A 27,861-nucleotide genomic window follows, 5' to 3' on the forward strand; every position below is an offset into this window, starting at 1 on the left:
CAGCATTTTCACAAGTCTGATTAGAAACCAACATAATTTCCATACTCCTAAAATCACCATACACAAGTGTACAATTATCTCCCTTTATAGTCTCTTTTTCTAAAAGGTGCTCTTCATAGTGGAGGTGAACAAATAATAAATGCAATATATTTTCAGCTGATTTATCTATTAATTTAGTATTTCGGGAAGAGATAGCTGCCTAATAACTCACTTTGTGAGAGTAGAATGAGCCAGAAGCCTCACAAAACTCAATTATTCCTCTGTCATTGGATACAACAACTCACAATTTGTGAGGGGAGGAAAAGCCAAGAGCCTAATACACAACTCAATAATTTCCCTGGCATTTGATACAATAAGAAATAAGTAATGACTATAAATAAAGTCACAAATGACAGAAATTGAGATATCTGTTGGCAAACATAAAAATATTACTTTAAGGCTTATTGACTGTTATTTATGAACAAGAGGGCCACCATGGCCCTAAAGACGCTCACCTGACCATGACTTTAGCTATATGCCATGACATATTATATCATTAAATGCAACAATTTGTTTTGAGAGAAAAAAAATGATCCCAAAATATGATAGAGGGGACCCAGGTTAGAAAGAGGACTAGTCAAGTTGACCCATCATGTCATATAGGAAGCCTGCGATAACTAGATAGACATTATACAAAGTTACAAATAGGTCCTTTTACACAATGTCATGTCAATATGGAGCATCAAACTTCATGATAGTTTTATGCAGCACAATCAATACAACCTAAACTAACATTCATGTTATACTTTAAGGTAGTTAAGGTTGTGTAATAACAATGAACAATGTATGTATCTCTGTATGATAGTTCATCATTCTCCAGCTTTTACGAAAAGTCATTTGTGCATTGAGCTACATTTACAACCAAAGAATGCCTAATTAATGCCTAACGGAAATTGTCGAGTGCCATTACAGGTTCATTACTTTAAACGTAACGTATGTAAATATCAACAATAGATGTTAATTGATTACATGTGTGTATTAAACTGAAAATGACAAAGGTTGCAACTGATTTCACTTATTATTTCTGGAAAGAAGTTGTAGATCTAATTGCACTGCCTAACATGATGCTAAAAACTTTGACAATACCAGTAAAATTTTGACTCAAGAGTCAAATAGCTGTGTCAGAATTTGGAATATGAACACGGCAACTTTATGCTTGATCCTCGAACTTGCAGTTCTGGTAAAATACCAACATCTTCACAGCACAAGGTACTAAAAAGTTGTTTCTTTAAACAATTTTAAGATACCGTTTTAAGCTTATCTGAGTTTACATTAATTAGAACCAATTTAACTAACAGTACATGTACCACTTCTAGTTCCATTTTGAAGTTAATTAACAAATTGTTCAAGGTTTTAAGTTAACAGGATTTTGAAATGGCGTGCCTTTTAAAACATGAATTAAATACGAGCCTAAAATGTAATTTCGTATCTTAACCACATTTTACAGATCTTGAGATTTCAAACTAAACAGCTGCTGATCATGTTATTTCATCAGTGGCTTGTCTGCAATATGCACATACAACTTTTTGTTATATATCAAGGTCACAGTTGTGAGCGGTGGTGTATTGAATATTAGAAGTTAGCCATAAACCAGGATATTACTGGTCTGAAACCTTCTATACATTGGGCTGTATGTAGGGCTGTCTGTTACTGTAAAGGACTATAATATATTGTTTGAAGGTTCTGGGTCAAGTGGTTCTCAAGTTACTGGGCGGAAACCATTTTCAGTGCTGAGGCCCTGTGACCTAGATGCTTGATCTATTGACCCCAAAAACTATAGAGGTCAGCTGTTTCACAAGGCCAAAGTGCTTCTCTAGTTATTGGGCAGAAACCATTCACTCTACCGATAGACAGACAGACTGAACAACCTACCGAATATCTCTTCAAAGCTGAAAGAACAATGTCACTTTTCCCCCAAAGCAGACTTTAGAGTGTCTCTAAGCAGGCTTTAATTAAGTACAAAACATGCATTTTTATGTAGGACACTATGTTAAAACTAAAATAATACATGCTAAACTGAACAGTGATTTTATCATTGTCAGACAAAATGATTGTTTAGATTTCAGGTGTATAGAAATTATATCATGAGGGCTGTATTATTTCTAAAACAAGATACAGACAGAAAGCTGCACTGCTGATTTTTGTATGTACATGTAACTTACATGCTTTCCCATATATTCTATACATTTTTGATATAACAATAGCACTTAGAAACCAGTGAATATCTGTATGCACGTGCAAACCACTGACAGCCTGACTTTTAACCGTACAATCAGCTGACACTAAAATATCTGCTGATTTTGGTCAACTCTTTAATAGGCTATGTGAAAGGTGGATTACATGAAGCAATTCTGCAACAATATTGGTGTCAGAATCCGACCACAAGTGCTTGTAACTCGCAGACCACCAACTCTACAAGAGGCAGTAATTAAGTCAAGTACTTCCTCTTCAATCAGTCATATACTCTGTATTGACACAATTCTCACAAGCTCTTAAAGTGACTTATTCCATTTCTCCTATATTTTCATGCTAGCTAATGTACGTGAATGAACAAACTTATGTCAATAAAAAGACAAGAACTAATCAACCATATTGGTAGACATTCATTCAATCATTCAGTCATTCAGCCAACCAGTTGGTCAGTCAACAAACAGCACTATGGTATAACTCGTTTAAAAGGGTCAACCGTGTTGTTGTACTTATAAAATAGACTGGCCTGGTTTATAGGCTGGTCAGGACTACGATATGTATTGTATTTTGCCATCGAAATATTTCTATAAAATGCTTCTTCCCCTTCCGTATGGATCCATCCATGTTTACAAACACGTTTGTTTATTTTATGGACTGTATATTAAAACAAGGATTGTTTTTATTACAGGGGTATACACAGCCAACACACATAACATATACTCGAGTGGTTGCAGCAATGAAGGAATCAATCTTGTATGTCCCGACAACCACAAGATCGCCATCAAGCGTCTTTTCTACGGAGTGAAGAACGATGCTAGGTGTTCAGGAAAGGGCCGCAAACATTCAGTCGACTGCTGTCAGCCTACACACAATGACTGTTTGGTTGTCGACGACACAAAATACCCATTTTTAAATATGCTGTGTTCGGGACAGTGGAATTGTGATATTGAGGCAAAGAGTATAGAGTCGGGAACATCGTGTCGAGCAAAAGGATACGGTCAAATGACAGATTATATGTCTGTTATACATGATTGCATACCAGGTATATCTTAGTATAGATTTTATATACACGTTTATACAACTACATGTTCTTAAAGACACTTGCTGCAGTTTCTTGTATGAGAGATGGGGCAAAAATTTCCAATAATAGAATTTGTTCAAACTTTGTATATGAACACAGTTTCATGTCAGAAAAATGCAAAAACAGTCATAGTTCCGGAGTTATCTGCCCTTGAAACTGGATTTTTCCTCAGATTTGCACATTCAAAGGCAGATAACTCCTGAACAAGCAGGGTGACCTTCGATTTTTTTTTCATAATTCTGTTTCTAACATGACGCTGTGTTCATATACAAAGTTTGGACAAATTCTATTATTGGGATTTTTTTACCCAAAACTGCCGCATTTGTCCTTAAAACTGTATTCAATTAATTTACAGTCTCAATACTCCCTAAACTTGTATCCTGTAGTATTTTACATAGCAGTAGTACTGTAGTTACCAGTCCAAGTGGCTACTTCTTACAGTAATTCCTATAGAAATCTTATCATAGTCTCATATAAATTTAGATGCCCTGTAAAATTGTAGTTTTTCATCAGCCTCTGGACTATGTAAGGACCTGTTTGAGTCACACCAACTTACTGTTACATAATATATATTTGAATATAAAATTATGCTAAACACTAGAGCTGCTTTTGAGAAAAGCACATGTCTCCCACAGCTGCCTAATCATCTGAATAGTAATATATGAGTCAATCATGCACTAAGACCTCAACTGCCTTATCAGACTTTGAGTGCTTTGATTATCAAAAATAAGTTTCAAGGGCCATAATTCCGAAGTGCCTGGGCCGATTTGACTAATTATCGAACTTGGCCGAGGACATATTAGCAAACACATTTTGTTTAAGTTTGGTGAAGATCGGACGAGAAATGTTCGACTAAGAGTGCGGACAAGCTTTGTGACAGACAGACACACAGACAGGAGTAAATCAATATGTCTCCCACACCACTCTGTGGTGGGAGACATAATTATTACTGAAGAAAAGGGATGGAGAGCCACTCTACATTTTACATTGGAAACAATTCTAGGAAATACTTTAACAAATCATTTCATTTATGCTTCTGGACAAGGGGGCCATGAAGTCCTTGTTTCTCTCACCTGACCTAGTTGATACATCTGATGACCTAGAACCATGCTAAATTTCTAAAATGAACTTGACTGCCCGTCTTTCAATTGGGACAGTACCATTAACTGTTAATAGGGGTGCATACCAAAAATAAACTAACTGAATAGCGAACATCCATGCAGTCTGATCATGATCTACACTGGTTGCAAAGACAGAAGCAGTCGTGTCCAGCATGATAAGGTTTAACTATCTGCGTACACTTTAAAATACTGTATGAACCAAAAACACAGGTCAAGGATAAAGTGCAAACAGAAGACAGATACATTCATACACATTTGAGCCACATCATGAGAAAACCAACATAGTCCATTTGCGACCAGCATGGATCAAGACCAGCCTGTGCATCCGCACAGTCTGGTCAGGATCCATACTGTTCGCTAACAGTTTCTCTAATTGCAGTAGGGTTTGAAAGCGAACAGCATGGATCCTGATCAGACTGCGCGGATGTGCAGGCTGGTCTGGATCCATGCTGGTTGCAAATGCACAACGTTAGTTTTCTCATGGCGCGGCTCATTTACATTCATTATACAGTCCTGGCTCCAATCTGTCCAAATACAATAACACTTTGCACTTTGAAATACAACTACAAATCTTGTTATTTGATAATTGTTTCCTCTTTTCATTGAAATCTTGTTTCATTTTTCTTTCTATGTTTTTTTTTTCTTTTGTAAAATAACAACTGAACATTGTTTTCTACAAGTTGTATATATACTTTTGGGTGGCCTTGGCAAGTTGCTTTATGATCTGTGTAAATGTTCAGTAAGAATTTGATAGCACACCAGATATGACTAACATTCAAAACAGAAGACACAGCATGCCACATAATTATATACAGATTTTAAACTTTAAACAAGAGGGCCATGATGGCCCTATATCGCTCACCAGAGTTGATCTGGCCTACTGATCTAGTATTTGACCCACATGACCCAGTTTCAAACTTGACATAGAGATCATCAAGACAAACATTCTGACCAAGTTTCATGAAGATAGGATCATAAATCTGGTCTCAAGAGTGTTAACAAGCTTTTCATGTGATTTGAGCATGTGACCTAGTTTTTGATCCCACATGACCCAGATTTAAATCTGACCTAGGGATCATCAAGATAAACATTCTGACCAAGTTTCATGAAAATAGGGTCATAAATGTGGCCTCTAGAATGTTAACAAGCTTTTCCTTTGATTTGAGCGGGTGACCTAGTTTTTGACCCCACATAACCCAGTTTCAATCTTGGCCTAGGAATCATCAAGATAAACATTCTGACCAAGTTTCATGAAGATAGGGTCATAAATGTGGCCTCAAGAATAATAGCAAGCTTTTTCTTTGAACTGACCTAGTGACCTAGATTTTGAACCCACATGACCCAGTTTTGAACTTGGCCTAGAGATCATTAAGATAAACATTCTGACCAAGTTTCATGAATATAGGTTAATAAATCTGACCTCTAGAGTGTTAACAAACTTTTCCTTTGATTTAATCAGGTGACCTAGTTTTTGACCCAAAATGATCAAAATATGAATTTATCCTAAAGGTCATCAAGACAAACATTCTGACCAAGACTCATGAAGATAGGGTCATAAATGTGACTTCTAGAGTATTAACAGCTTTTCCATTGATTTCATTGAATGACCTAGTTTTTGACCCCACATGACTCTGATTCAAACCTGACCTAGAGGCCATCAAGCCAAATATTCTGACCATTTCTCATGAGTTTCAAACTTTGTGGTTTCTAGAGTGTTAACAAGTTTTCCTTTGACCTGGCCTAGTGACTTAGTTTTTGACCCCTGATGACCCAGTTTCAAACTTGACCTAGAGATCATCAAGACAAGCATTCTGACCAAGTTTAATGAAGATAGGATCATAAATGTGGCCTCTAGAGTGTTAACAAGCTTTTCCTTTGATCTGACCAGGTGACCTAGTTTTTGACCTCACATGACCCAGATTCTAATATGATCTAGAGGTCATCAAGACAAACATTCTGACCAATTCTCATGAGTTTCAAACTTAAAACTGTGAACTCTAGAGTGTTAATAAGATTTTCTTTTGATCTGGCCTAGTGACCTAATTTTTGACCCCACATGGCCCAGTTACCAAACTTGACCTAGAGATCATGAAGACAAACATTCTGACCAAGTTTCATAAAGATTGGTTCACAAATGTGGCCTCTAGAGTGTTAACAAGGCAAATGTTGATGCATGACGCACACCGCATGACGACGGACAATGACCAGCCACAATAGCTCACCTTGAGTACTTTGTGCTCTGATAAGTTAAAAAATAAGTTGCAGTGACAGTCTAATGGATATGGTGTAGTCAACACAAACCTGAGGTCATAGGTTCCAACACATGCTCTAAAGACAAGACCCTAAACCAAGACAAAATACCCTTCTTATGTCCAAAGAGCTATAAAATAAATAGATCCGCAACTTGAAAGGCATATAGAGCAAACCTCACCAATATCACATGGGAACTGAATGAGATCTCGTTTTACTGGTGTATAAAGCAGACAGCAGAAGGAGAAAAATTTGTGTCATGAAAAACTTTCTATCAGATTGTTAGTTTATAATGATAATGGTGTTTTTTTTAATGTTATTAGTATTTTATTTTCTACATGAGCAAGGAATGAACTGATGATTGGAAGTCTGAGAAATCAACAGTTGTAATTTGAAAATTGGACCCAATTCGGTTTATTACGTGCCGGCTGTATCACCGGTGTAATACTTTAGTAAGCGTCTGTTGATTTGTCGGCAAACGCTTCAAGTAAGATAATGCACTGACACAAGCTTATGCAAGATTATCTCCTGCTGCCATTCTGTGTATTTTATATATCTTTGTTATGTCTACCAAATGAAATAGTTGTTAGTCGTACATACACCAGTTATTTTATATTAATATTCTTACCAAAAGAGTAAAACAAGTTCATGAGTTGTATTTATTTTGTTTCAGACAAAGACATCACATTTCTCTGTTCAGACACTCATAAACGCGGCAAGCTCCTATATCTTGCCAATGAGAACTATCCTAAACCAATGGTACCTGGCAAACAGCAATGTCAGTGCCTCATCAAGACTGGGAACCATGTGGGTATTGACATCCATGCTCTTGACATAATCATAACTCGCTCTGAAGCTGGGAACCAATGTAACCAGGACATCGAATTAAGGTATGGTACATTAAGTTTTTAATTAATACGGAATGATTGTTATTACAAAATGTATACATTATCTGTTACGCTATATTTAAGCTTGAACAAATTTCATTTGTCCTTTCTTGCAAAGGGATATAGCGTACAATTTATCAACAAAAATATTTGTTATTGGCAAAACACAAGCATGAATCTACCTTCCAAAACAAAAAGTATCAAAAAGCCAAGTCAGTCTTAGAAAATTATCCATGAAACATAGTTGCTCAAACCCATTATATAATATGATATGTATAATATATATGTTTGAGCTATGACCTTGATCTTGATATTACAAAAAATTATTTCAAATAAAAATGTTTAATATATAACTACTGAAGATGCATAATATAAATCATATTTGTCTTGTCTGAGAGGTCTGTAACAGATTGCTAAATATTGAATGATGAAACATTTTAGTCAATGAAAAAGGTGTAGACTGCTAAATTTTGAATGATGAACTACTTTAATTCAATGAAGAAGGTGTAGGCTGCTAAATACTGAATTAACAACTACCTTGATTAAGTGATAAAGGTCTTCAAAAAATATCTGAAGCCTAGACTTTAACTCTAAAAGGTAAAATAATGATATACAAAGTATGTAATACATGTATATATAAACTTTTTTTTTTATTATTATCAAAGGGATGATGAGGGTCATCGTAAAGAGATAACATGTGGTCATCCTGGGCTCTATGCCTTCAGAAATATCTATAACAGTGATGTTAGGTCAGTGACATTGACCTTGAACAACAATGCTCCTAAACCACAAGGATATGTCTGGATTCAAGCTAAAGGTATTTTTCAAATATTTTTATTTGTCTGAAACCTTAAAGCAGCTTGTCTCAGGATGTATGTCAAATCACCACAATTTCTCAATATCTGCACAAAAAACATAACAGCTCTTTCCAAAAAAAAGATACCAGTCCTGGATTCCTTTAGGAAGTTAACATATGAGAAAGTTTGTATGAATAGAGACATTATTTAAACATTACCAGAATTGTGTGCAATCTTACAAAGACTTTCAATTTCTGACTTACATTTTCCAAGTACTTTAGAACCATGTAAAAATTGATTCTCGCTTACATCGGATACCCTGACTCATATTCAGTGCTGGCCCAGAGGTTAATATGACTCTAGCCTTTTTATCCATTCCAGGAGCGTGAGCATTTGTCAACTACCCTCATTGTAGTAGAAACATTTACCTTTTCTGCACTTAAAAAATTAATTATACTACAGCAGTATTTCCTGTAAATTTAATATGCTCTTCAGAAATACATTTGTATTCACAATCTATTTTACATTTTCTCATATTTTCTGAACAGCCAAAGAAGATAAGGACTTTGTTGAGATATTTTGTGGTGAAGAAATGAGACGCCATCTTGGATATCCAGTTGATGACGCTGAAAGCCGAACAATTGATAATAAAGTTCCGGAGAACAGAGATCCGATTGTTGAACCTACTGATGTTGGGGGTCATACCAACAGCTCGAGTGCAGGAACACCAAATGTTGTCTCAGACATGGGTACAAATTCATTATTTATCATTTCGATAATGTCATAAGTTAATCATCAGATTTTTAACCAGGTAGGGTTAGGAACGTTATTCAACTGGGTGCAGAAGTAGAACACACTCAAAAACTACATGACATTAAGACCTATATAATGGGGAATATCTAAAACCACTAAGTCTGTCTTGTATTTTTGTAAAATTTTAATCAGTTTCTTATCTTAAAGATAATGCTCTTTCAATTCTCCATATAAGATTTTATCATTGTAGTGATTTTATATAATTCATCAAGAAACAAGGCAGGTAGATCTTTAGAAAAATCTTGTATAGATCGAAGGTTTTCAGTACTGGAAGGTATGAAAAGTAACAGTAAAATGAGCCGTGCCATGGGAAAACCAACATAGTGGGTATGCGACCAGCATGGATCCAGACCAGCCTGCGCGTCCACGCAGTCTGGTCAGGATCCATGCTGTTCGCTAACAGTTTCTCCGATTCCAATAGGCTTTAAAAGCGAACAGCATGGATCCTGACCAGACTGCGTGGATGCGCAGGCTGGTCTGGATCCATGCTGGTCGCAAAGCCACTATGTTGGTTTTCTCATGGCGCGGCTCATTTGTTATAATGTAAGGCACTTGATACTGCAGTTCTTTCCTAAAGATAAAATTTTACACTGAGTAACAGACTCAAATCAATATGCATTGCTACAAAATTTAATATTATTCACATTTATAAGGGACTGCTAGGGTAAGCCACTAAGGGGTGGTTGTTAGCAAAATGTATCAGGACTATTTGTAAAACTTACACCAAAATTTGTTAAGGATATTATTAGTTTTATATTCAGAATGTAAGTTTTGTTGTGTTTTGAAGTCACACTGGCAAATTAAAGGTCGTACGGCGGCACTCAAGGTTTTTAATTGGTAGAGGAAGACAACAGGTACCCCCAAGCAAGTAGGCACCTGGGCAGAACCACAAACCTTCTGTTAAATGCATAAGTGAAAAAAGTGTATGAAATACTATTTGTTTGTTTTTGGTTTAACGCTGTTTTTAACAGTATTTCAGTCATGTAACGGCGGGCAGTTAACCTAACCAGTGTTCCTGGATTCTGTACCAGTACAAACCTGTTCTCCACAAGTAACTGCCAACTTCCCCACATGGATCAGAGGTGGAGGACTAATGATTTCAGACACAATGTTGTTTATCATATAGTCACGGAGAACATACGCCCAGCCCGAGGATCGAACTCACGACCCCGCGATCCGTAGACCGACGCTCTACCTACTGAGGTAAGCGGGCGGGGTATGAAATACTACCGTATGACTCACCTTATATATTTTATGTTTACTGCAGTTTTGCTGATAGTTGGTCTGGGAGTTGCTGTGGGAATTGTCATCTGCCTTGGACTTATAGGCATTGTCATTCTCTGTGTCAGGTAGGTGCTTTCTGTGTTATGTTCTCACAATCTGTGTCTGGTAGGTGCTTTCTGTGTTATGTTCTTACAATCTTTGTCTGGTAGGTGCTTTCTGTGTTATGTTCTCACAATCTGTGTCTGGTATGTGCTTACTTAATCACAATCTAAAATAATGATTATGAACCTGTGTCATATGATAATTCTAAAATGGTTTAACTCATCAATGCTTTCAGAAGAAAATAAAATAACATCAGTCTGTAAATGCCAAAAAAAGAAACTAATTCTGAGTGGGCCAATATTCAAAGGTATTAGTCTGAACTAATACAGTTTTAACACTTTTCTTCACCAAAGACTTTATATTCAGGAACAAGTAACAATTTTCCCCAAAGTCTACTTCTTCCAAAACAAACAACAACACAGTACCAGATTGCCAGTTTCTACCAGAATTTAATCAGTCAATAAGGTGTCTTGGCTATTTTCCCCTCAAGCTCTGCACAGTCGGTTTTTCTTTGAACACCAAAGTGTTAGCTGATCTGGAAGTTTTCAGACTAGACTATTACTCATCAAGAAAACTTTTTTTTCTGCACACAGTTTAAACATGTTTCCTTGATAAATCCAATACAGTAGACTGGTACAATATTTTCTCCTCTCGCAATTCCAGATATACACTCAAAAAAATTAAAAATGCAAGATTTGTATGCAGATATTTTGATTTATTATATGCCTATATAAAGTCTGTCAAAAATTCCGATTGTAGTTCACAAGTAAATATAAACAGCCAGAAAAAATTCTGTATTGTACCATTTGTATTGTATGTTGCCAGACTACTTTCTTTTGATATGCATTACCTGACACAGTTCTATAAAAAAGAGCACATAAAAACTTCACTCAGTTCTGTTTTAACACTGAGTGAGAAACATGGAAGATTTTGTTCAATAACAAAACAAAACAGCTCTCGTGGATTTTGCAAGGTCAGATCACACTACTTTTTCAAATTTATCCTAGATTTCAAAATGACAATCAGTCTGACCAGGATTCTCAACATCAAGTTGAAAATATGGCCTCTTGAAAGTCAACATAGTTTTTCTATGATTTTGCCTGGTGACCTACTTTTTCTTACCCCAGATGACCCAGTTTTGAATTTAATCCAGATATTATAAAGACAAAGATTCTGACCAAGTCTCATTAAAATTGGTTCAAAATTGTGACCTCTACAGTGTTAACAGTGAAACTGTTGGGAACACATAAAACAGACATAGGGGTATCTCAAAAGCTCACCTTGAGTGCTGTTTAGCTCATAAAAACACAAATTATACTTGATGACAATGGCCTTGACCTCTTGGAAAGAAATAAATCGAACAAATGATAAGGCAATTAGCAGTATGGTTTTAAATTTTAATGGAACTTTCTATAAAAACTACATCGGCAAAAATTACAGTAAGCTTTTAGCAAATGTAAGAAACTCTCTAAATTCAGATCTCCCCTACCAGTGGCAGGGACAACCAAGTAATTAATGCACTTGCAATATGCTACTCCCTTCAGGCAGTTCAGTGCAGACATTTAGCTGAAATGTTAGAATCCTGTGCCAGTACACAGATTACTGAGCCACGGGTGTCTGGATGGTGCAATTTTCTGCACCGTATTTCCGTGCACTGACCCCCCTGGTGAGTAGGAAGTAACTATTTACATACACTGAATTAGTACCTTCAAGCATTCCACAGCATTACCTAGTGCCAATAGATAGATTACCAAACCAGGCTTATCTGGGTGGTGCATTGTTCAAGCCAACAGACACAATGAATATTAATGAAGTTTCTGAAGCACTTTTAGTGTGCTGGAAAGATAATTTGAGCCGTGCCATGAGAAAACCAACACAGGCTGGTCTGGATCCATGCTGTTCGCTTTTAAAGCCTATTGGAATTGGAGAAACTGTTAGCGAACAGCATGGATCCTGACCAGACTGCGCGGATGCGCAGGCTGGTCTGGATCCATGCTGGTCGCAAACCCACTATGTTGGTTTTCTCATGGCACGGCTCATTTCTATTGTATGTGGAACGTAAGTTTAGAGCCTGTTAAACTAATCTGAAAATAAAAATGGTAATTTGCATCTTAAAATTAGAAAAATGTCTTTCATTATCTCCCTTTCCTTACTGTAAAGTCTCACAGGGCTTTGAATAATTATATTAAAAACAAAAACAGTAGAATATTTCCTATTTTGTAAATCAGGTATTCAAAGTTTTGACATTTAGATGAAAAAAAAAAATTAATTCATTTTTTGTTCATAGCAAAACATGCTGCAGCCAGATTACATTGTATGAACTGCAGAGAATATAGTTTTTACCAACTTCAAAATAGCACTTAACTAGAAATAGTCAACAGTATTTCAAAACAACTTTCTCAAATCACTTCAAAGTAGAGTCAAAGTGATATTTTCATTTACAAAAAACTTGTATATCATGTACTCAGTTTGCAAAAATATCATCCGTGGTAACATAGCAGTATCTTATTTTGAATTTAAAGGCGTACACTAGAGTCTCGATCTGTATATTAGATGGTCGAAATTTTTCCCAAAAATATAATTTCTTCAAACTTTGGATATTGAAGGCCAATCATCTAAAAAAAAACAAAGACATGCGATAAAAGTCATAGGTCACCAGTACTGAAAAAAGAGTTACCGTAGATACCCATGTATAATGCGCACCCGTGTATAATGCGCACCCCCGATTTAAGCCCAAAATCCTGGGAAAAAAACATTTTTGGTCAATTTTGAGGTGGATGGAAAACGAAAGTAGAGTTTACATTGACGCAGGTAATTAATTTTATCTCCGCGGCAGAGAGCAGCATCGGTCTCGCGGTACTATCGATTTTTGTTTTCTTGAAAATAAAACCAGTAAAATAATGTAATATTTCTTGTTTTACCTTTTTAGTTTACTATTTTGAATAAATAGATAGCAGCTAATTCAATATTTCGGAATAGTATCTTTCAAAATGACATGAGCTTCTCAATTCAAACCGATAACAAAAGGTGTGATAGTCTTTTTGTCACGATCAAATAGCCAGTAATTACCGGTAATTAACGTGTCACCTTGTGTCAATTATGTTGTTCACAGTTTGATCTCGTTTAAAGATAATTCCCGATCTTTAATTAGTATCATAATTTTTGTAATTTATTAACATTTCTTTCATCAAAATACTTTTAAATTTATATGAAATTAATTTTGTTTTAAAGAAAAATAAACCATTCGATCTTTTACAGAACGTAACGGCAATCTTAGATTTTAGCGGTGACAGTAAGCGCGGGGAGCAGTTTCCCTTTACCAAAATGGCGAACATCGGTGACAAACTTGTTTTGAAGTTGGAAAATTGTCTATACCTGTGTATTATGCGCACCCACGGTTCGCGGGTGGTCCCGGGGGTAAAAAAACTGCGCATTATACATGGGTATCTACGGTATCTGCCCTTGAAATGGCATTTCCTCCCAAAATCCAAATTATTTTGATCTTCAAATCTGCAATCCCTACAAAATAGCCATTTTGGCCAAAACAACAACATTTCTTAAATGATATCAGAGCACAATTGCCAGAGTTATCGTATGAAAATGCAATCCCATTTATAAATTGATGGTTCAAGCTGCATTATATATGACTGAAACTAAAAGTCACTGTTGCAGTTATAACTTGCAGTAAGTACATAATGCAAAACCAAATTTTTTCATGTAAAAATGCAACCAAGACTGATAAGCATTAATAAAAATGATTAAACAAATATTAGTTATATCACACTGTTAAAGTATGAAACTGGCACAAAAAATGTACATTCTCAAATTATCTATGAGGTTGTTGGAAGTTTGTGCCCTACATTAAGATCCAGGGATTCTTTTCTTTGAAGTTCAAAAATACCTTCAGTCAGTCATGTTTCAGATTTAAGTTTTAAGCCAAACAGGCTTATCAGCATTGATACAGTGTTGTTTAGCCCTGTAATCTTGTTTCAGAATATTAGATTGAAAGCCAAAAGGCTTATCAGCATTGATGGGGTTACCTTGATTATTTAACAGGTACTTCCTTTCAGAAATTCCCCAATCTCATCAAAAACTGATTTGAGATAAACCCTCTTCGGTTTGAAGAATTAAAGCAATCCTTTATATATTTTTGAAATTGATATAATGGAGTTTGATCAAGTGGCCTGTGGTTCTATTTATTCCTGAATATATTATAGCACATATTTTTGAACAGCTTTGCCAAGCTTAGTATGGTCAGTTTTAATGGTTACACCAAATTTCTAAATCCATAAATATCCACGTTATTACACAGTGTGTAATGTACAGCAAGAATACTGAAAATATTTTCACTCCATCTGTGACTGAATAGCTTTAAAACAGAAGGAATCAAGGCTTATCTTGTTCCAAATATTAGCAGATAACAGGGTATCAGAAAAAACTACATATAATACAGTATAAACTGATATTTCAAGCTCTGATTACATTATAAGATGCCAAATTAACCTTTAAAAAACTCCAGCTTTTTGTACAAAGTAATGAAAATCGGTATCAAGGGGAGGCTAGTCAGTTATTCAATGATAGTTCTATTTAAACATAATGGCCTCCCTTAACATATTGTAATGAGGAAACTTTATACAAAAATTTATGTCAAATGTGCTAGATGACTGTGTAACATGTTGTTATTTTACATGTTAACGTATTAAGGATACCTACATGTAGAAAGCCTGTATAATTATGTTATTTATATTAAAATATCTTGAAAATTGGTTTACTTATTTAATCAAGTTTATCTGCAGTTTTAGATCATTCTAATTTATTTAAGGTCGACTTTGATGAAAGCTTGGAGCATGTATGAATCTTAATTGGATATCTGACAACTTACTATTAATTTTCATTTCAGAAGAAGCCGTGAACAGAAAAGGCCAAGACGACTTGAGCCGCCACCCTTTCCTTCTCCAGTATTGAAAGGCAAGGATACAAACCATGCATCAAACACATACTGTCACTATGACTACGACGAAGACAAATATTGCTCAATTAAACGAAGCCCAATGAGAATGACAAAGTTATCGGATATGGACAGATCGGCTGGGAAACGTCTGAAAGAAGCGTTCTCGCAAGGTGTTGCATCAAACGAATCAATCAATCAAAATGGTTATGTTAATTACTTAGAACACATGGATCATCTTGATCAACTACCTCTGGAACAGAATGAACCACTCTTAGAGAAGGTTGACGAAGTTGATAACACGGTAGAAAGTGACGAAGATGAGGTTATTATGCCAAGATCTGAATTTATCACAATCGGCAAGGCGATACAACCACGAACTACGGATCGTGAAATGATTGGAACAACTTTACCACCAAAAAAAAAAATTAAAAATAAAACTGTAACATTTTCTCCTGTTGCTATGGTAACACCACTGCCTTCAGGCTCGGAGGAATCTGTTCCTGAAGATTTTGTCGATGATCCAAAATCTAACTACTTAGAAATGTATAGTAAAACAATGCCATCAAGGTCACCCGATAAGGTCAAGAAAATTATTCTCGCACCTGGAACACAAGACGATATGTTTATTGGTTCGTTTCAAGCAGCAGACTGTGAAAATGTTACCGAGGAGGATTTATGGAAAGCATTTCATATAAAACTTAGTGATAATGTCTCATCTGATCCTGAACTGAACCTAAAGAGGAGAGAAGTACCCAAAGTACTGGAAGAAGAGGACCCGGATTATGACGAAAACCCATATGACAATCTCCCTTATATGAATGTCGGGAGTTTACGAAGACATAATAATCCTGAAGATAAACAAAAAGATCTTTATAAGGAAGTGATCAGAAGAAACTTCAGTCACGAACCAACGATGGAAGTTATTCCAGAAAACTGTTAAATTTCAGAATGAAACCGCAGAATTCTGATCCGACTGACTGTAGTGTGTGGTGGAATGTTACAATATTATTTTGGTAATATTGTCAAAATAATAAAGAAATAAATCTAAGCAAAGCTGTTGTAAGTAAACTCATTCAAGAGGTTAGAGGGTTCAAATCCCACTAACATCACAGCCGTTTATTAAAGCGCTTGTACATTTTGTGAAATGAGCTCTGAAATAGTTTAAAGTTAGATTAAACTAATGTAAAACAAGTTTAAAGACCTTGAACTTAAAGGTTTTGGTGAATCTCACAATGTCTATATTTTTTCTTGTGAATGTTTCATGTACTCCCTACGGCCTTAACTCACTGTGATTCCAGATTTCTACAAGGGCACATTATGTTGTAGAACAAATTGTACTAGACTGTGCATACCGGTAGCTTATTCATTGTGTTTTTTGATAGAACTGTGTTTTCTGTTTGTTAAGGTAGAAATAGATGAAGTATTGTGGAACTAGATGGCATTTCTGTATCAATTTCATGGGTTTTGTTCTCATAAAAACTAAACTAACTTCAGTCTGTCTTAAGTTAGTAAATTGAGGATATCAACCAAAATTCACTAAAAACATACTGTTTGTTAGAAATAAAGGTCATTTCTATATGGATAAATAGGATGATGTTGGCAAAAACATGACATTTTAATGCTGCAAAAGGCCGATTTTAATTAACAAAAAAAATTAAATAAATTGAACAGAACTTACTGACATGGTGCTTTGAACTTCTAATAGTAAACTACTGGAAAGGAGCCTGCCAGTGTGTTAGTATCTCCATGTAAGTCTAGCCAGAAGCCAGGAAAAACAAATCTTCCTTTACTGTCACTGACATCAAAAGTAACATTTTCTAACAAAACATGGAAATGTAGGAGAATAACCTGAAAAAGACAGAATAAGGTATTAAAGGGTAACTGTGCAATATAGTTGGGTAGTGTATGTATATAATGTATAAACCATATCATGTGCTGCATTGTATATACTGATCATTATTGAGAATCATTATTGTTTTTATCCTGTATTTACTTATGTACTATGTGTATGAAATATACAATAATCAAATACTGAAATAAAAACAAAGAATTTATAATCAAGTGTTGGTTAATAAAACAAATGAACTTTGACCTTGAGATTGACCTAGTGACCTACTTTCACATTTCTCAAGCTACAGGCTTTGTGTTCTGAATTGAAATTTGACCTTGATTTTTACCTAGTACCTACTTTCATGTTTCTCAAGCTACAGCCTTCAATTTGAAGCACATGCATAGTTTTGTGTACAGAAATGAACTTTGACCTTGAAATTGATCTAGTAACCTACTTTCATATTTTTCAAGCTACAGCTTCATATTTGGACTACATGCATGGACCACATGCAGTTTTATGTACCGAAATGAACTTTGACCTTGATCTTGACCCTGATCTAGTCTTGAAATTTGGAACATTCAAAAATGGCTCAATGGTGGGTGCCAAGATCACTCTGTGATCTCTTGTATTAATTTATTTGAGCTCAATTGTGAGGAAAGCTTATTTAGCTTATTTGAAACACTCTCATGTCCATTTCCTTGAAAAAACAGTAATGATGTCATGTGAGAAGGCATGGTTGTGAACCCTGTGGACCTTGAACCCATGACTACACTATGATGTTCTTCTTCTTCTTCTTCCAATAATATGCTGGGCCCTCTCTGGAGTAACATCGCATATGTGACTGTACAATGCCGTTGTGAGGCGCGCCGTGCAAGTAAAATGGTTAAAAGCTGATAAAAAAAACCCTAGTTTGGGTGTCTAGTGGAGTCTAGCTACCCCAGCCTTGAAGGACTCCAAGGTCTGGGCGGTCGCGATGGACTCTGGGAGCTGGTTCCACAACCGGATGCCAGCAGGGAAGAACGAGTGGCGGTACACGTCAGTTCTGCAGAAGGGTAGCATGTACTTCTGGCTATGGCCACAGGTGGACAGTGCTGCTGGGTGTAGATATGTATTCCGGGGAATGGCAACTAGGTCGTTGGTAATCCGGTACATCATAACCAGCTTTGCATCGGTCCGCCGCTGCTGTAGCGTGTCCCAGCTGAGTTTCTGGATCATTCCTGGTGCTACTGGTGGTTCTGTAGTTGCCCATAACAAATCGAGCTGCTCTACACTGTATCCCTTCCAGCTGGGTGATGTTCTTGCTGATATGCGGGTTCCAGGCTGGCAAGGCATATTCCAGTATGGGCTTGACTAGGCTGGTGTAGCACTGGGCCTTGGTGTTTCTAGGGCACCTGATCAGGTTTCTGCAGAGAAAGCCTAGGGTGTTGTTGGCCTTTCTTGTCTTGTCTTCTATGTGGGCATTCCAGGTCAGGTTGTCTGCTATGGTCACTCCAAGGTATTTTCCGGTTTTGGTGAAGTTCAGGTTATGGCCATGGATGGAATAGGAGGCTTTGATGAAAGTTCTTTTCCTGGAGATGCGTATGACTTCGCATTTGGTAGGGTTAAATGACATCTGCCAATCAGATTCCCACTGCTGTAGCTGATCAAGGTCTTCTTGTAGTAACAGGGTGTCCTGGACAGTGCGGATCTTCCGATAGAGGAGGCTGTCGTCGGCAAACAGGCATGATGTGGACCGATGAGACTTTCTGCGGTAGGTCGTTAATATACACGAGGAACAACAGGGGCCCTAGTACAGTTCCCTGGGGAACACCAGAGGAGACATCGGCTGAACTTGACTGTTGTCCTTCAACAATGACCTTCTGGGTTCTGTTGGCGAAAGCTCTGTATCCATTTCAGGGTGTTGCCGTGGATACCATAGTGGCGCAGTTTAAGGGATAGGCGCTGATGCGGGACCTTGTCAAAGGCTTTGCTGAAGTCCAGCAAGATGTTCATAAAAGGAACAATATCATTTGCTAATAAGGTTACCTAAAGTTAGTCCAACTCGTGACATAATTCTCACTTTCATTTCATGTCAGTCTGATACTAAGTCCAACTCAGTCACATCTGAAAACAGGCCTAATCAATTATTATCATAAGTGATTCACATTCAAAAATAAAGTTTAAGCTCCATAGAGTAGGAAACAAAAGAAGTATTTTAATTTGCTGTAGGCAATACATTTATCTCACAAACAGAAATGTTCTTCAGCATGTTCTGCATAAAACCTGTAGAAAAACAGCTATTAAAAATAGACATGAACATACAGCATTTAGCACAGTGTAAAGGTGTGCTCGGCTTATCTGCCACACTTTATCCCTGATGTTCATGAAAGAACAAGCACACAAGAATAGATATAAATAGATCAATCCCTATATATTTTTTGCTTTCAAAGGTTGTAAATTGATGTTAGATCCTTGTAAAAATATAACTAATAATACGCTAAGAGACTTAGTATTAGCCTCGAGATGGTGTGCTCCCCATTAAGTCTTATCCGGTATGTCTACATGATAGTGAATGAAATACACCAACAGTGACGTAATAAAGCTGTGAAGTCATCAATGGAGGAAAATAATTAGATAATATAGGTCAGTAGGTGACTTTCTTCAGGTACTGGAAAGTGCTCATGACAGGACATATAGCATATTACACAAAAACACAGATCGACTGACAAGCTCACTCCTATATACCCCCAAAACTTTGTTTTGTGGTGGTATCATAAGTTTACTATTCAGAAATAGTTCACTTTCACAATTACATCAGTATTGTGCTGGCAATCATATATGAAAGACTGAAGTACTTGAATTATGCTGAATTTATATAGCTGTTGCTTGTGACTCTGCAGACAGAACATCTGGGGAGGTAACTAGAGTCACTGATTGGGACTACCTAAAGTAGTGCCTGATCTAGATCAAAACCACAGGTAGAATCTGCATTATAAATCTGGTTCCCTCATGCACACAATGAAATCTATATGATAGAAAGGTGTGGAGATCAGTGGCAAGGTGGTGTTGTAAACATTGGAGAAATCAGTGTCACATAGCAGAGAATTTGCTTCAAGAACTGCCTTGGCCAACCTCCCAGCAACATAGGGATACTAGGAGTAAAGGGTTTTGAGTCATTAAAATCATAAAACATGATCACAGCATCTATCAAACAGAGAAGCCCTCGAGGTAACTGCTGAAATGGTCCTCAATCTCTGATAAACAAAATGATGTTTTATAACCAAACTAAAAGTAAATCAAACCTGGATTATTTGTTTTGGTCATTTTTACTGCAAAATTAAAATTAAATTCAATGGCACAAAAATTCATCTTTTTGGCTGAGAATGGTCAACTATTTCCTTGAGACATTTTATTTGTTTATTTTAAATTTTATTTGTTCTTTCGAAATTCAGTTTTGTTGATTGATGCAATGACACAACCTAAACAAATTTGAAATTCTCACTGCCCCCCACCAATCAAGACACTGATTTTTGCAATCTTCCTAAACCTGTACTCCTGCTGGTACTTTTGAGCAGTAGCTCAGAAGGTACCTGTAGTGTTTAACGACCGAACCATTCAGACAAGCTTCTCATTGAAGCCACTTGTTCTTTGGGAAATCAGACTGTCTCATATAACCGTTTAAAGATTTATTTCCTTTTAAAAATGTGCAAGAGTTTATGCCCTTGTCAGTCTCGAATATAAGACGAGCAAAGTAATTCGAAGAAATAAGTAAGATGAAAAAAAAAAAGAAAATTAAAAACTGGTACCCTGTGTAAATGGATACACAGAATTTGTACAAGTCCTAAGGTGCATGGAAGTGATTACACAGGTAACTGAAATTTATCAATATTTTGTAACAAGAGGACCATGATGGTCCTGAATCGCTCACCTATCCCCACATGACCCAGTGTTGAACCGAGTATGATGTCGTTATTTCTATTACTTGACACAGTGACCTAGATTTTGAGCATATGTGACCTAGATATCATCAAGATAAAAAATTCTGACCAATTTTCATGAAGATCCATTGAAAAATATGACCTCTAGAGAGGTCAAAAGGTTTTTCTATTATTTGACCTAATGACCTAGTTTTTGAAGGCACGTGACCCACTTTTGAACTTGACCTAGATATCATCAAGGTGAACATTCTCACCAATTTTCATTAAGATCTCATGAAAAATATGGCCTCTAGAGAGGTCACAAGGTTTTTCTATTTTTCGACCTACTGACCTAGTTTTTGAATGCACATGACCCAGTTATGAATTTGACCTAGATATCATCAAGCTGAATACTCTCACCAATTTTCATGAAGATCCATTGAGAAATATGGCCTCTAGAGACGTCACAAGGTTTTTCTATTTTTAGACCTACTGACCTAGTTTTTGACCGCATGTGATCCAGTTTCGATCCTGACCTAGATATCCTCAAGTTGAACACTCTGATCAATTTTCATGAAGATCTCTTGAAAAATATGGCCTCTAGAGAGGTCATAAGGTTTTTCTATTTTTAGACCTACTGACCTAGTTACTGACCGCACGTGACCCAGTTTCAAACTTGCCCTAGATATCATCAAGGTGAACATTCTGACCAATTTTCATGAAGATCCATTGAGAATTATGGCCCTTAGAGAGGTCACAAGGTTTTTCTATTTTTAGACCTACTGACCTAGTTTTTGAACCCATGTGAAAAGTTTCGAACTTGACCTAGATATCATCAATGTGAACATTCTGACCAATTTTCATGAAGATCCACTGAGAAATTTGGCCTCTTGAGAGGTCACAAGGTTTTTCTATTTTTAGACCTACTGACCTAGTTTTTGACCCCACGTGACCCTGTTTCAAACTTGACCTAGATATCATCAAGGTGAACACTCTGACCAATTTTCATGAAGATCTCATGAAAAATATGGCTTCTAGAGAGGTCAAAAGGTTTTTCTATTTTTAGACCTACTGACCTAGTTTTTGAACGCACGTAACCCAGTTTCAAACTTGACCTAGATATCATCAAGATGAACATTCTGACCAACTTTTATAAAGATCCCATGAAAAATGTGACCTCTAGAGTGGTCACAAGCAAAGGTTTACGCACGCACGGACGGACAGACGCACAGATGGACGACGGACGCCAAGCCATCACAAAAGCTCACCTTGTCACTTTGTGACAGGTGAGCTAAATATCTAATATCAGATTCTGGACTTAAGGTATTAGATCACTAATACCGAACCTCCTTTTTGAGGAATATTCAGTTCCTACCATAAACCTACTTTGACAACAATTGTTAGGGGTGCGTAGGTTCAAGCCCTACTGGGACCAAATTTTTTTTCCCTTATTTTCCTTTTTTTCTAGTAAGTTTTTACTTCTTTCAAGACTTATTATTGGTTTCTTGTACAAAAATGGAAAAAGATGAATCTTATAAGCAATTTCTTGGTGTTCAAAGTGAATTTACTACTTAAACAGAAGGTGTAGAGCTACACATCTTCAAAAATATCGAGTTACACGCGGTGAAAGTTCTCTATTTTGCTTTCACTCTTAGATTATATATTGTGGAAGAAATTTGGATAGGTTTTACGTCTGTCCTAAGGTTATTTTTAAATGGAGTAAGCAAAATTCAAAACAGAAACACAGCATTCGACCTTATTTTTTCAATGTTGAAGTATGAATTCTGTCTCATTAAATCCGTTTACTTGAGGCACCATAGAAAAAATGATATTGACATTTTTATTTTGTGTTTTATAATTATTTACCAATAGTTTGATGTTTCTTTTATTAAAATTAAAAGTAAAATGAGTTCTCTGCAAACGTTTTGGATATTGGCTATCACTTTGAAATTTGTCTGTACTTCAGCTTGAGGAGATACCATAAGTTGTACACAATTTATAAACAAGAGGACCATGATGGTCCTGAATCGCTCACCTATCCCCACATGACCCAGTGTTGAACTGAGTATGACGTCGTTATTTCTATTATTTGACATAGTGACCTAGTTTCTGAGCACATGTGACCTAGATATCATCAAGATAAAAAATTCTGACCAATTTTCAGGAAGATCCATTGAAAAATATGGCCTCTAGAGAGGTCACAAGCTTTTTCTATTATTTGACCTACTGACCTAGTTTTTGAAGGCACGTGACCCACTTTTGAACTTGACCTAGATATCATCAAGGTGAACATTCTCACCAATTTTCATGAAGATCTCATGAAAAATATGGCCTCTAGAGAGGTCACAAGGTTTTTCTATTTTTCGACCTACTGACCTAGTTTTTGACCGCACATGACCCAGTTACGAACCTTACCTAGATATCATCAAGCTGAACATTCTCACCAGTTTTCATGAAGATCCATTGAGAAATATGGCCTCTAGAGAGGTCACAAGGTTTTTCTATTTTTAGACCTACTGACCTAGTTTTTGACCCCACGTGGCCCAGTTTCGAACCTGACCTAGATATCACCAAGGTGAACATTCTGACCAATATTCATGAAGATCTCATGAAAAATATGGCCTCTAGAGAGGTCACAAGGTTTTTCTATTTTTAAATCTACTGACCTAGGTTTTTACCCCACGTGACCCAGTTTCGAACTTGATCTAGATATCATCAAGGTAAACATTCTGACCAATTTTCCTGAAGATCCATTGAAAAATATGGCCTCTAGAGAGGTCACAAGGTTTTTCTATTTTTAGACCTACTGACCTAGTTTTTGACCGCACGTGACCCAGTTTCGAACTTGACCTAGATATTATCAAGGTGAACATTCTGACCAATTTTCATAAAGATCCATTGAAAAATATGGCCTCTAGAGAGGTCACAAGGTTTTTCTATTTTTAGACCTACTGACCTAGTTTTTGATCCAACATGACCCAGTATCGAACTTGACCTAGATATCATCAAGGTGAACATTATGACCAATATTCATGAAGATCTCATGAAAAATATGGCCTCTAGAGAGGTCACAAGGTTTTTCTATTTTTAGCTCACATGTCACAAAGTGACAATGTGAGCTTTTGTGATCACGCAGCGTCCGTCGTCCGTCGTCCGTGCGTGCGTGCGTGCGTGCGTCCGTGCGTGCGTAAACTTTTGCTTGTGACCACTCTAGAGGTCACATTTTTCATGGGATCTTTATGAAAATTGGTCAGAATGTTTATCTTGATGATATCTAGGTCAAGTTCGAAACTGGGTCAACTGCAATCAAAAACTAGGTCAGTAGGTCAAATAATAAAAAAACCTTGTGACCTCTCTAGAGGCCATATTTTTCATGGGATCTGTATGAAAGTTGGTCAGAATGTTTATCTTGATGATATCTAGGTCAAGTTCGAAACTGGGTCAACTGCGATCAAAAACTAGGTCAGTAGGTCAAATAATAAAAAAACCTTGTGACCTCTCTAGAGGCCATATTTTTCATGGGATCTGTATGAAAGTTGGTCAGAATGTTCATCTTGATGATATCTAGGTCAAGTTCGAAACTGGGTCAACTGCGGACAAAAAGTAGGTCAGTAGGTCAAATAATAAAAAAACCTTGTGACCTCTCTAGAGGCCATATTTTTCATGGGATCTTCACGAAAGTTATTCAGAATGTTCATCTTGATGATATCTAGGTCAAGTTCGAAACTGGGTCACGTGCCGTCAAAAACTAGGTCAGTAGGTCAAATAATAAAAAAACATTGTGACCTCTCTAGAGGCCATATTTTTCATGGGATCTGTATGAAAGTTGGTCAGAATGTTCATCTTGATGATATCTAGGTCAAGTTCGAAACTGGGTCAACTGCGGACAAAAAGTAGGTCAGTAGGTCAAATAATAAAAAAACCTTGTGACCTCTCTAGAGGCCATATTTTTCATGGGATCTTCACGAAAGTTATTCAGAATGTTCATCTTGATGATATCTAGGTCAAGTTCGAAACTGGGTCACGTGCCGTCAAAAACTAGGTCAGTAGGTCAAATAATAAAAAAACATTGTGACCTCTCTAGAGGCCATATTTTTCATGGGATCTGTATGAAAGTTGGTCAGAATGTTCATCTTGATGATATCTAGGTCAAGTTCGAAACTGGGTCAACTGCGGTCAAAAACTAGGTCAGTAGGTCTAAAAATAGAAAAAACCTTGTGACCTCTCTAGAGGCCATACTTGTGAATGGATCTTCATGAAAATTGGTCAGAATGTTCACCTTGATGATATCTAGGTCAGTTTCGAAACTGGGTCACGTGCCTTCAATAACTAGGTCAGTAGGTCAAATAACAAAAAAACCTTGTGACCTTTCTAGAGGCCAAATTTTTCATGGATCTGTATGAAAATTGGTCAGAATTTTTATCTTGATGATATCTAGGTCAAGTTCGAAACTTGTTCAACTGCGGTCAAAAACTAGGTCAGTAGGTCTAAAAATAGAAAAACCTTGTGACCTCTCTAGAGGCCATACTTTTCAACGGATCTTCATGAAAATAAGTCAGAATGTTCACCTTGATGATATCTAGGTCTTGTTCGAAACTTGGTCACGTGTTTTTAATAACTAGGTCAGTAGGTCAAATAACTAAAAAGCCTTGTGACCTCTCTAGAGGCCATATTTTTCATGGGAACTATATGAAAATTGGTCTGAATGTTCATCTTGATGATATCTAGGTCAGGTTTGAAACTGGGTCAACTGCGGTCAAAAACTAGGTCAGTAGGTCTAAAAATAGAAAAACCTTGTGACCTCTCTAGAGGCCATACTTTTGAATGGATCTTCATGAAAATTGGTCAGAATGTTCACCTTGATGATATCTAGGTCTTGTTCGAAACTGGGTCACGTGCCTTCAATAACTAAGTCAGTAGGTCAAATAATAAAAAATCTTGTGACCTCTCTAGAGGCCATATTTTTCAGTGGATCTTCATGAAAAATGGTTAGAATTTTTATCTTGATGATATCTAGATCAGATTCAACACTGGGTCACATGAGCTCAAAAACTAGGTCACAATATCAAATAATAGAAAAAAACGACATCATACTCGGTTTAAAACTGGGTCATGTGGGGACAGGTGAGCGATTCAGGACCATCATGGTCCTCTTGTTAGATCTACTGACCTAGTTTTAACCCCCACGTGACCCAGTTTTGAACTTGACCTAGATATCATCAAGGTGAACATTCTGACCAATTTTCATGAAGATCCATTGAGAAATATGGCCTCTAGAGAGGTCAAAAGGTTTTTCTATTTTTAGACCTAATGACCTAGTTTTTGACCCCATGTGACCCAGTTTCGAACTTGACCTAGATATCATCAAGGTGAACATTCTGACCAATATTCATGAAGATCTCATGAAAAATATGGCCTCTAGAGAGGTCACAAGGTTTTTCTATTTTTAGACCTACTGACCTAGTTTTTAACCCCACGTGACCCAGTTTCGAACTTGACCTAGATATCATCAAGGTGAACATTCTGACCAATTTTCATGAAGATCTTGTCAAATATATGGCCTCTAGAGAGGTCACAAGGTTTTTCTATTTTTAGACCTACTGACCTAGTTTTTGATGGCACGTGACCCAGTTTCGAACTTGACCTAGATATCATCAAGGTGAACATTCTGACCAACTTTCATAAAGATCCCATGAAAAATGTGACCTCTAGAGTGGTCACAAGCAAAAGTTTACGGACGGACGCACGCACGCACGGACGGACGACGGACGCCGCGCGATCACAAAAGCTCACCTTGTCACTTTGTGACAGGTGAGCTAAAAACGGCACGGTGAAAGTTGTTTAAAAATTGCAAAATAGTGCAAAACATGGTTACCTTTCAGAATATACCAAGCAAAGGCCATTTTGTAAACATTACTATTAGTGCTCTAATACCTTAAGTGTTTCCAATCTCGGAATATAAATGGAGGTTCAATGATATTGTCTCTAACTGACATTAATGACACTAATGTGTTGGCAGAAAATATCCTAAAATAAACAAAACAGGTAGACCAGTGAACTAAAAGGAGGTAGAATACACTCCAGTAAACAAATGATGAAGCCAAAGAAAAATAATTAGGGGTGGTAAAATATCTCCCAGTGGAAATTTATTTTGTTTCTCAATAAAAGAGAACCGATTAGCATTGGCACTATCTTTTTCCTGTGATAATCTACAGTAAACCTGCTGATGTCAAAATAGAATTTCTGGATCTATCCTGTCAGAGCTTGCAGTTTTATCTGCAGGCTGAATAGGTTCTGCTTCTATTCCTGGACTGGTTGATTTCACTTTAATTAATTTCTTTGAATATTGTTGAAGCCTGTTAATTATTTCCTTGATGAAGGCACAAACAAACTATCTTAATTTTGTACTTTCTATAAAGCATTTCCTGGTGCATGGCCTGGATATCAAAATGGGAAAATCTGATGATCCTTCATCAAACTTAAAAATTCCATCATGGTCAAGAATTTATCTGAATCATATCCAGTATTCTAAAAAGACCCAATTTGTTTTCCTATTAAACAAAGAAGGCTGAAAACTGTGTGTTATTATTCAACAATTCATTTTTCTGACGTCATAATAATTAAATCATGGCGTTAGATGGCATAGCGACGTGCTGGAAAAGAAATCAACAAAAATCAG

The 27,861-nt window shown here is 36.6% G+C and overlaps 1 protein-coding gene and 1 pseudogene across 1 annotated transcript; both read left to right on the forward strand.

The window, feature by feature from the left end:
- The first annotated feature begins 2,820 nt into the window (after positions 1–2,820).
- LOC128556718 (uncharacterized) lies at positions 2,821–17,512 on the forward strand. Its single transcript, XM_053542368.1, has 6 exons — positions 2,821–3,271; positions 7,355–7,571; positions 8,234–8,385; positions 8,914–9,114; positions 10,446–10,527; positions 15,405–17,512. The coding sequence occupies exons 1-6, from the start codon at positions 2,821–2,823 to the stop codon at positions 16,393–16,395; spliced, it is 2,094 nt and encodes a 697-aa protein (XP_053398343.1). The 3' UTR covers positions 16,396–17,512.
- Positions 17,513–20,456: 2,944 nt separating this feature from the next.
- LOC123550825 (uncharacterized) overlaps positions 20,457–27,861 on the forward strand; it is a 37,639-nt pseudogene continuing 30,234 nt past the window's right edge.

Source organism: Mercenaria mercenaria, chromosome 4 (genome assembly GCF_021730395.1).
Source record: "Mercenaria mercenaria strain notata chromosome 4, MADL_Memer_1, whole genome shotgun sequence".
NCBI classification, from domain to species: domain Eukaryota; kingdom Metazoa; phylum Mollusca; class Bivalvia; order Venerida; family Veneridae; genus Mercenaria; species Mercenaria mercenaria.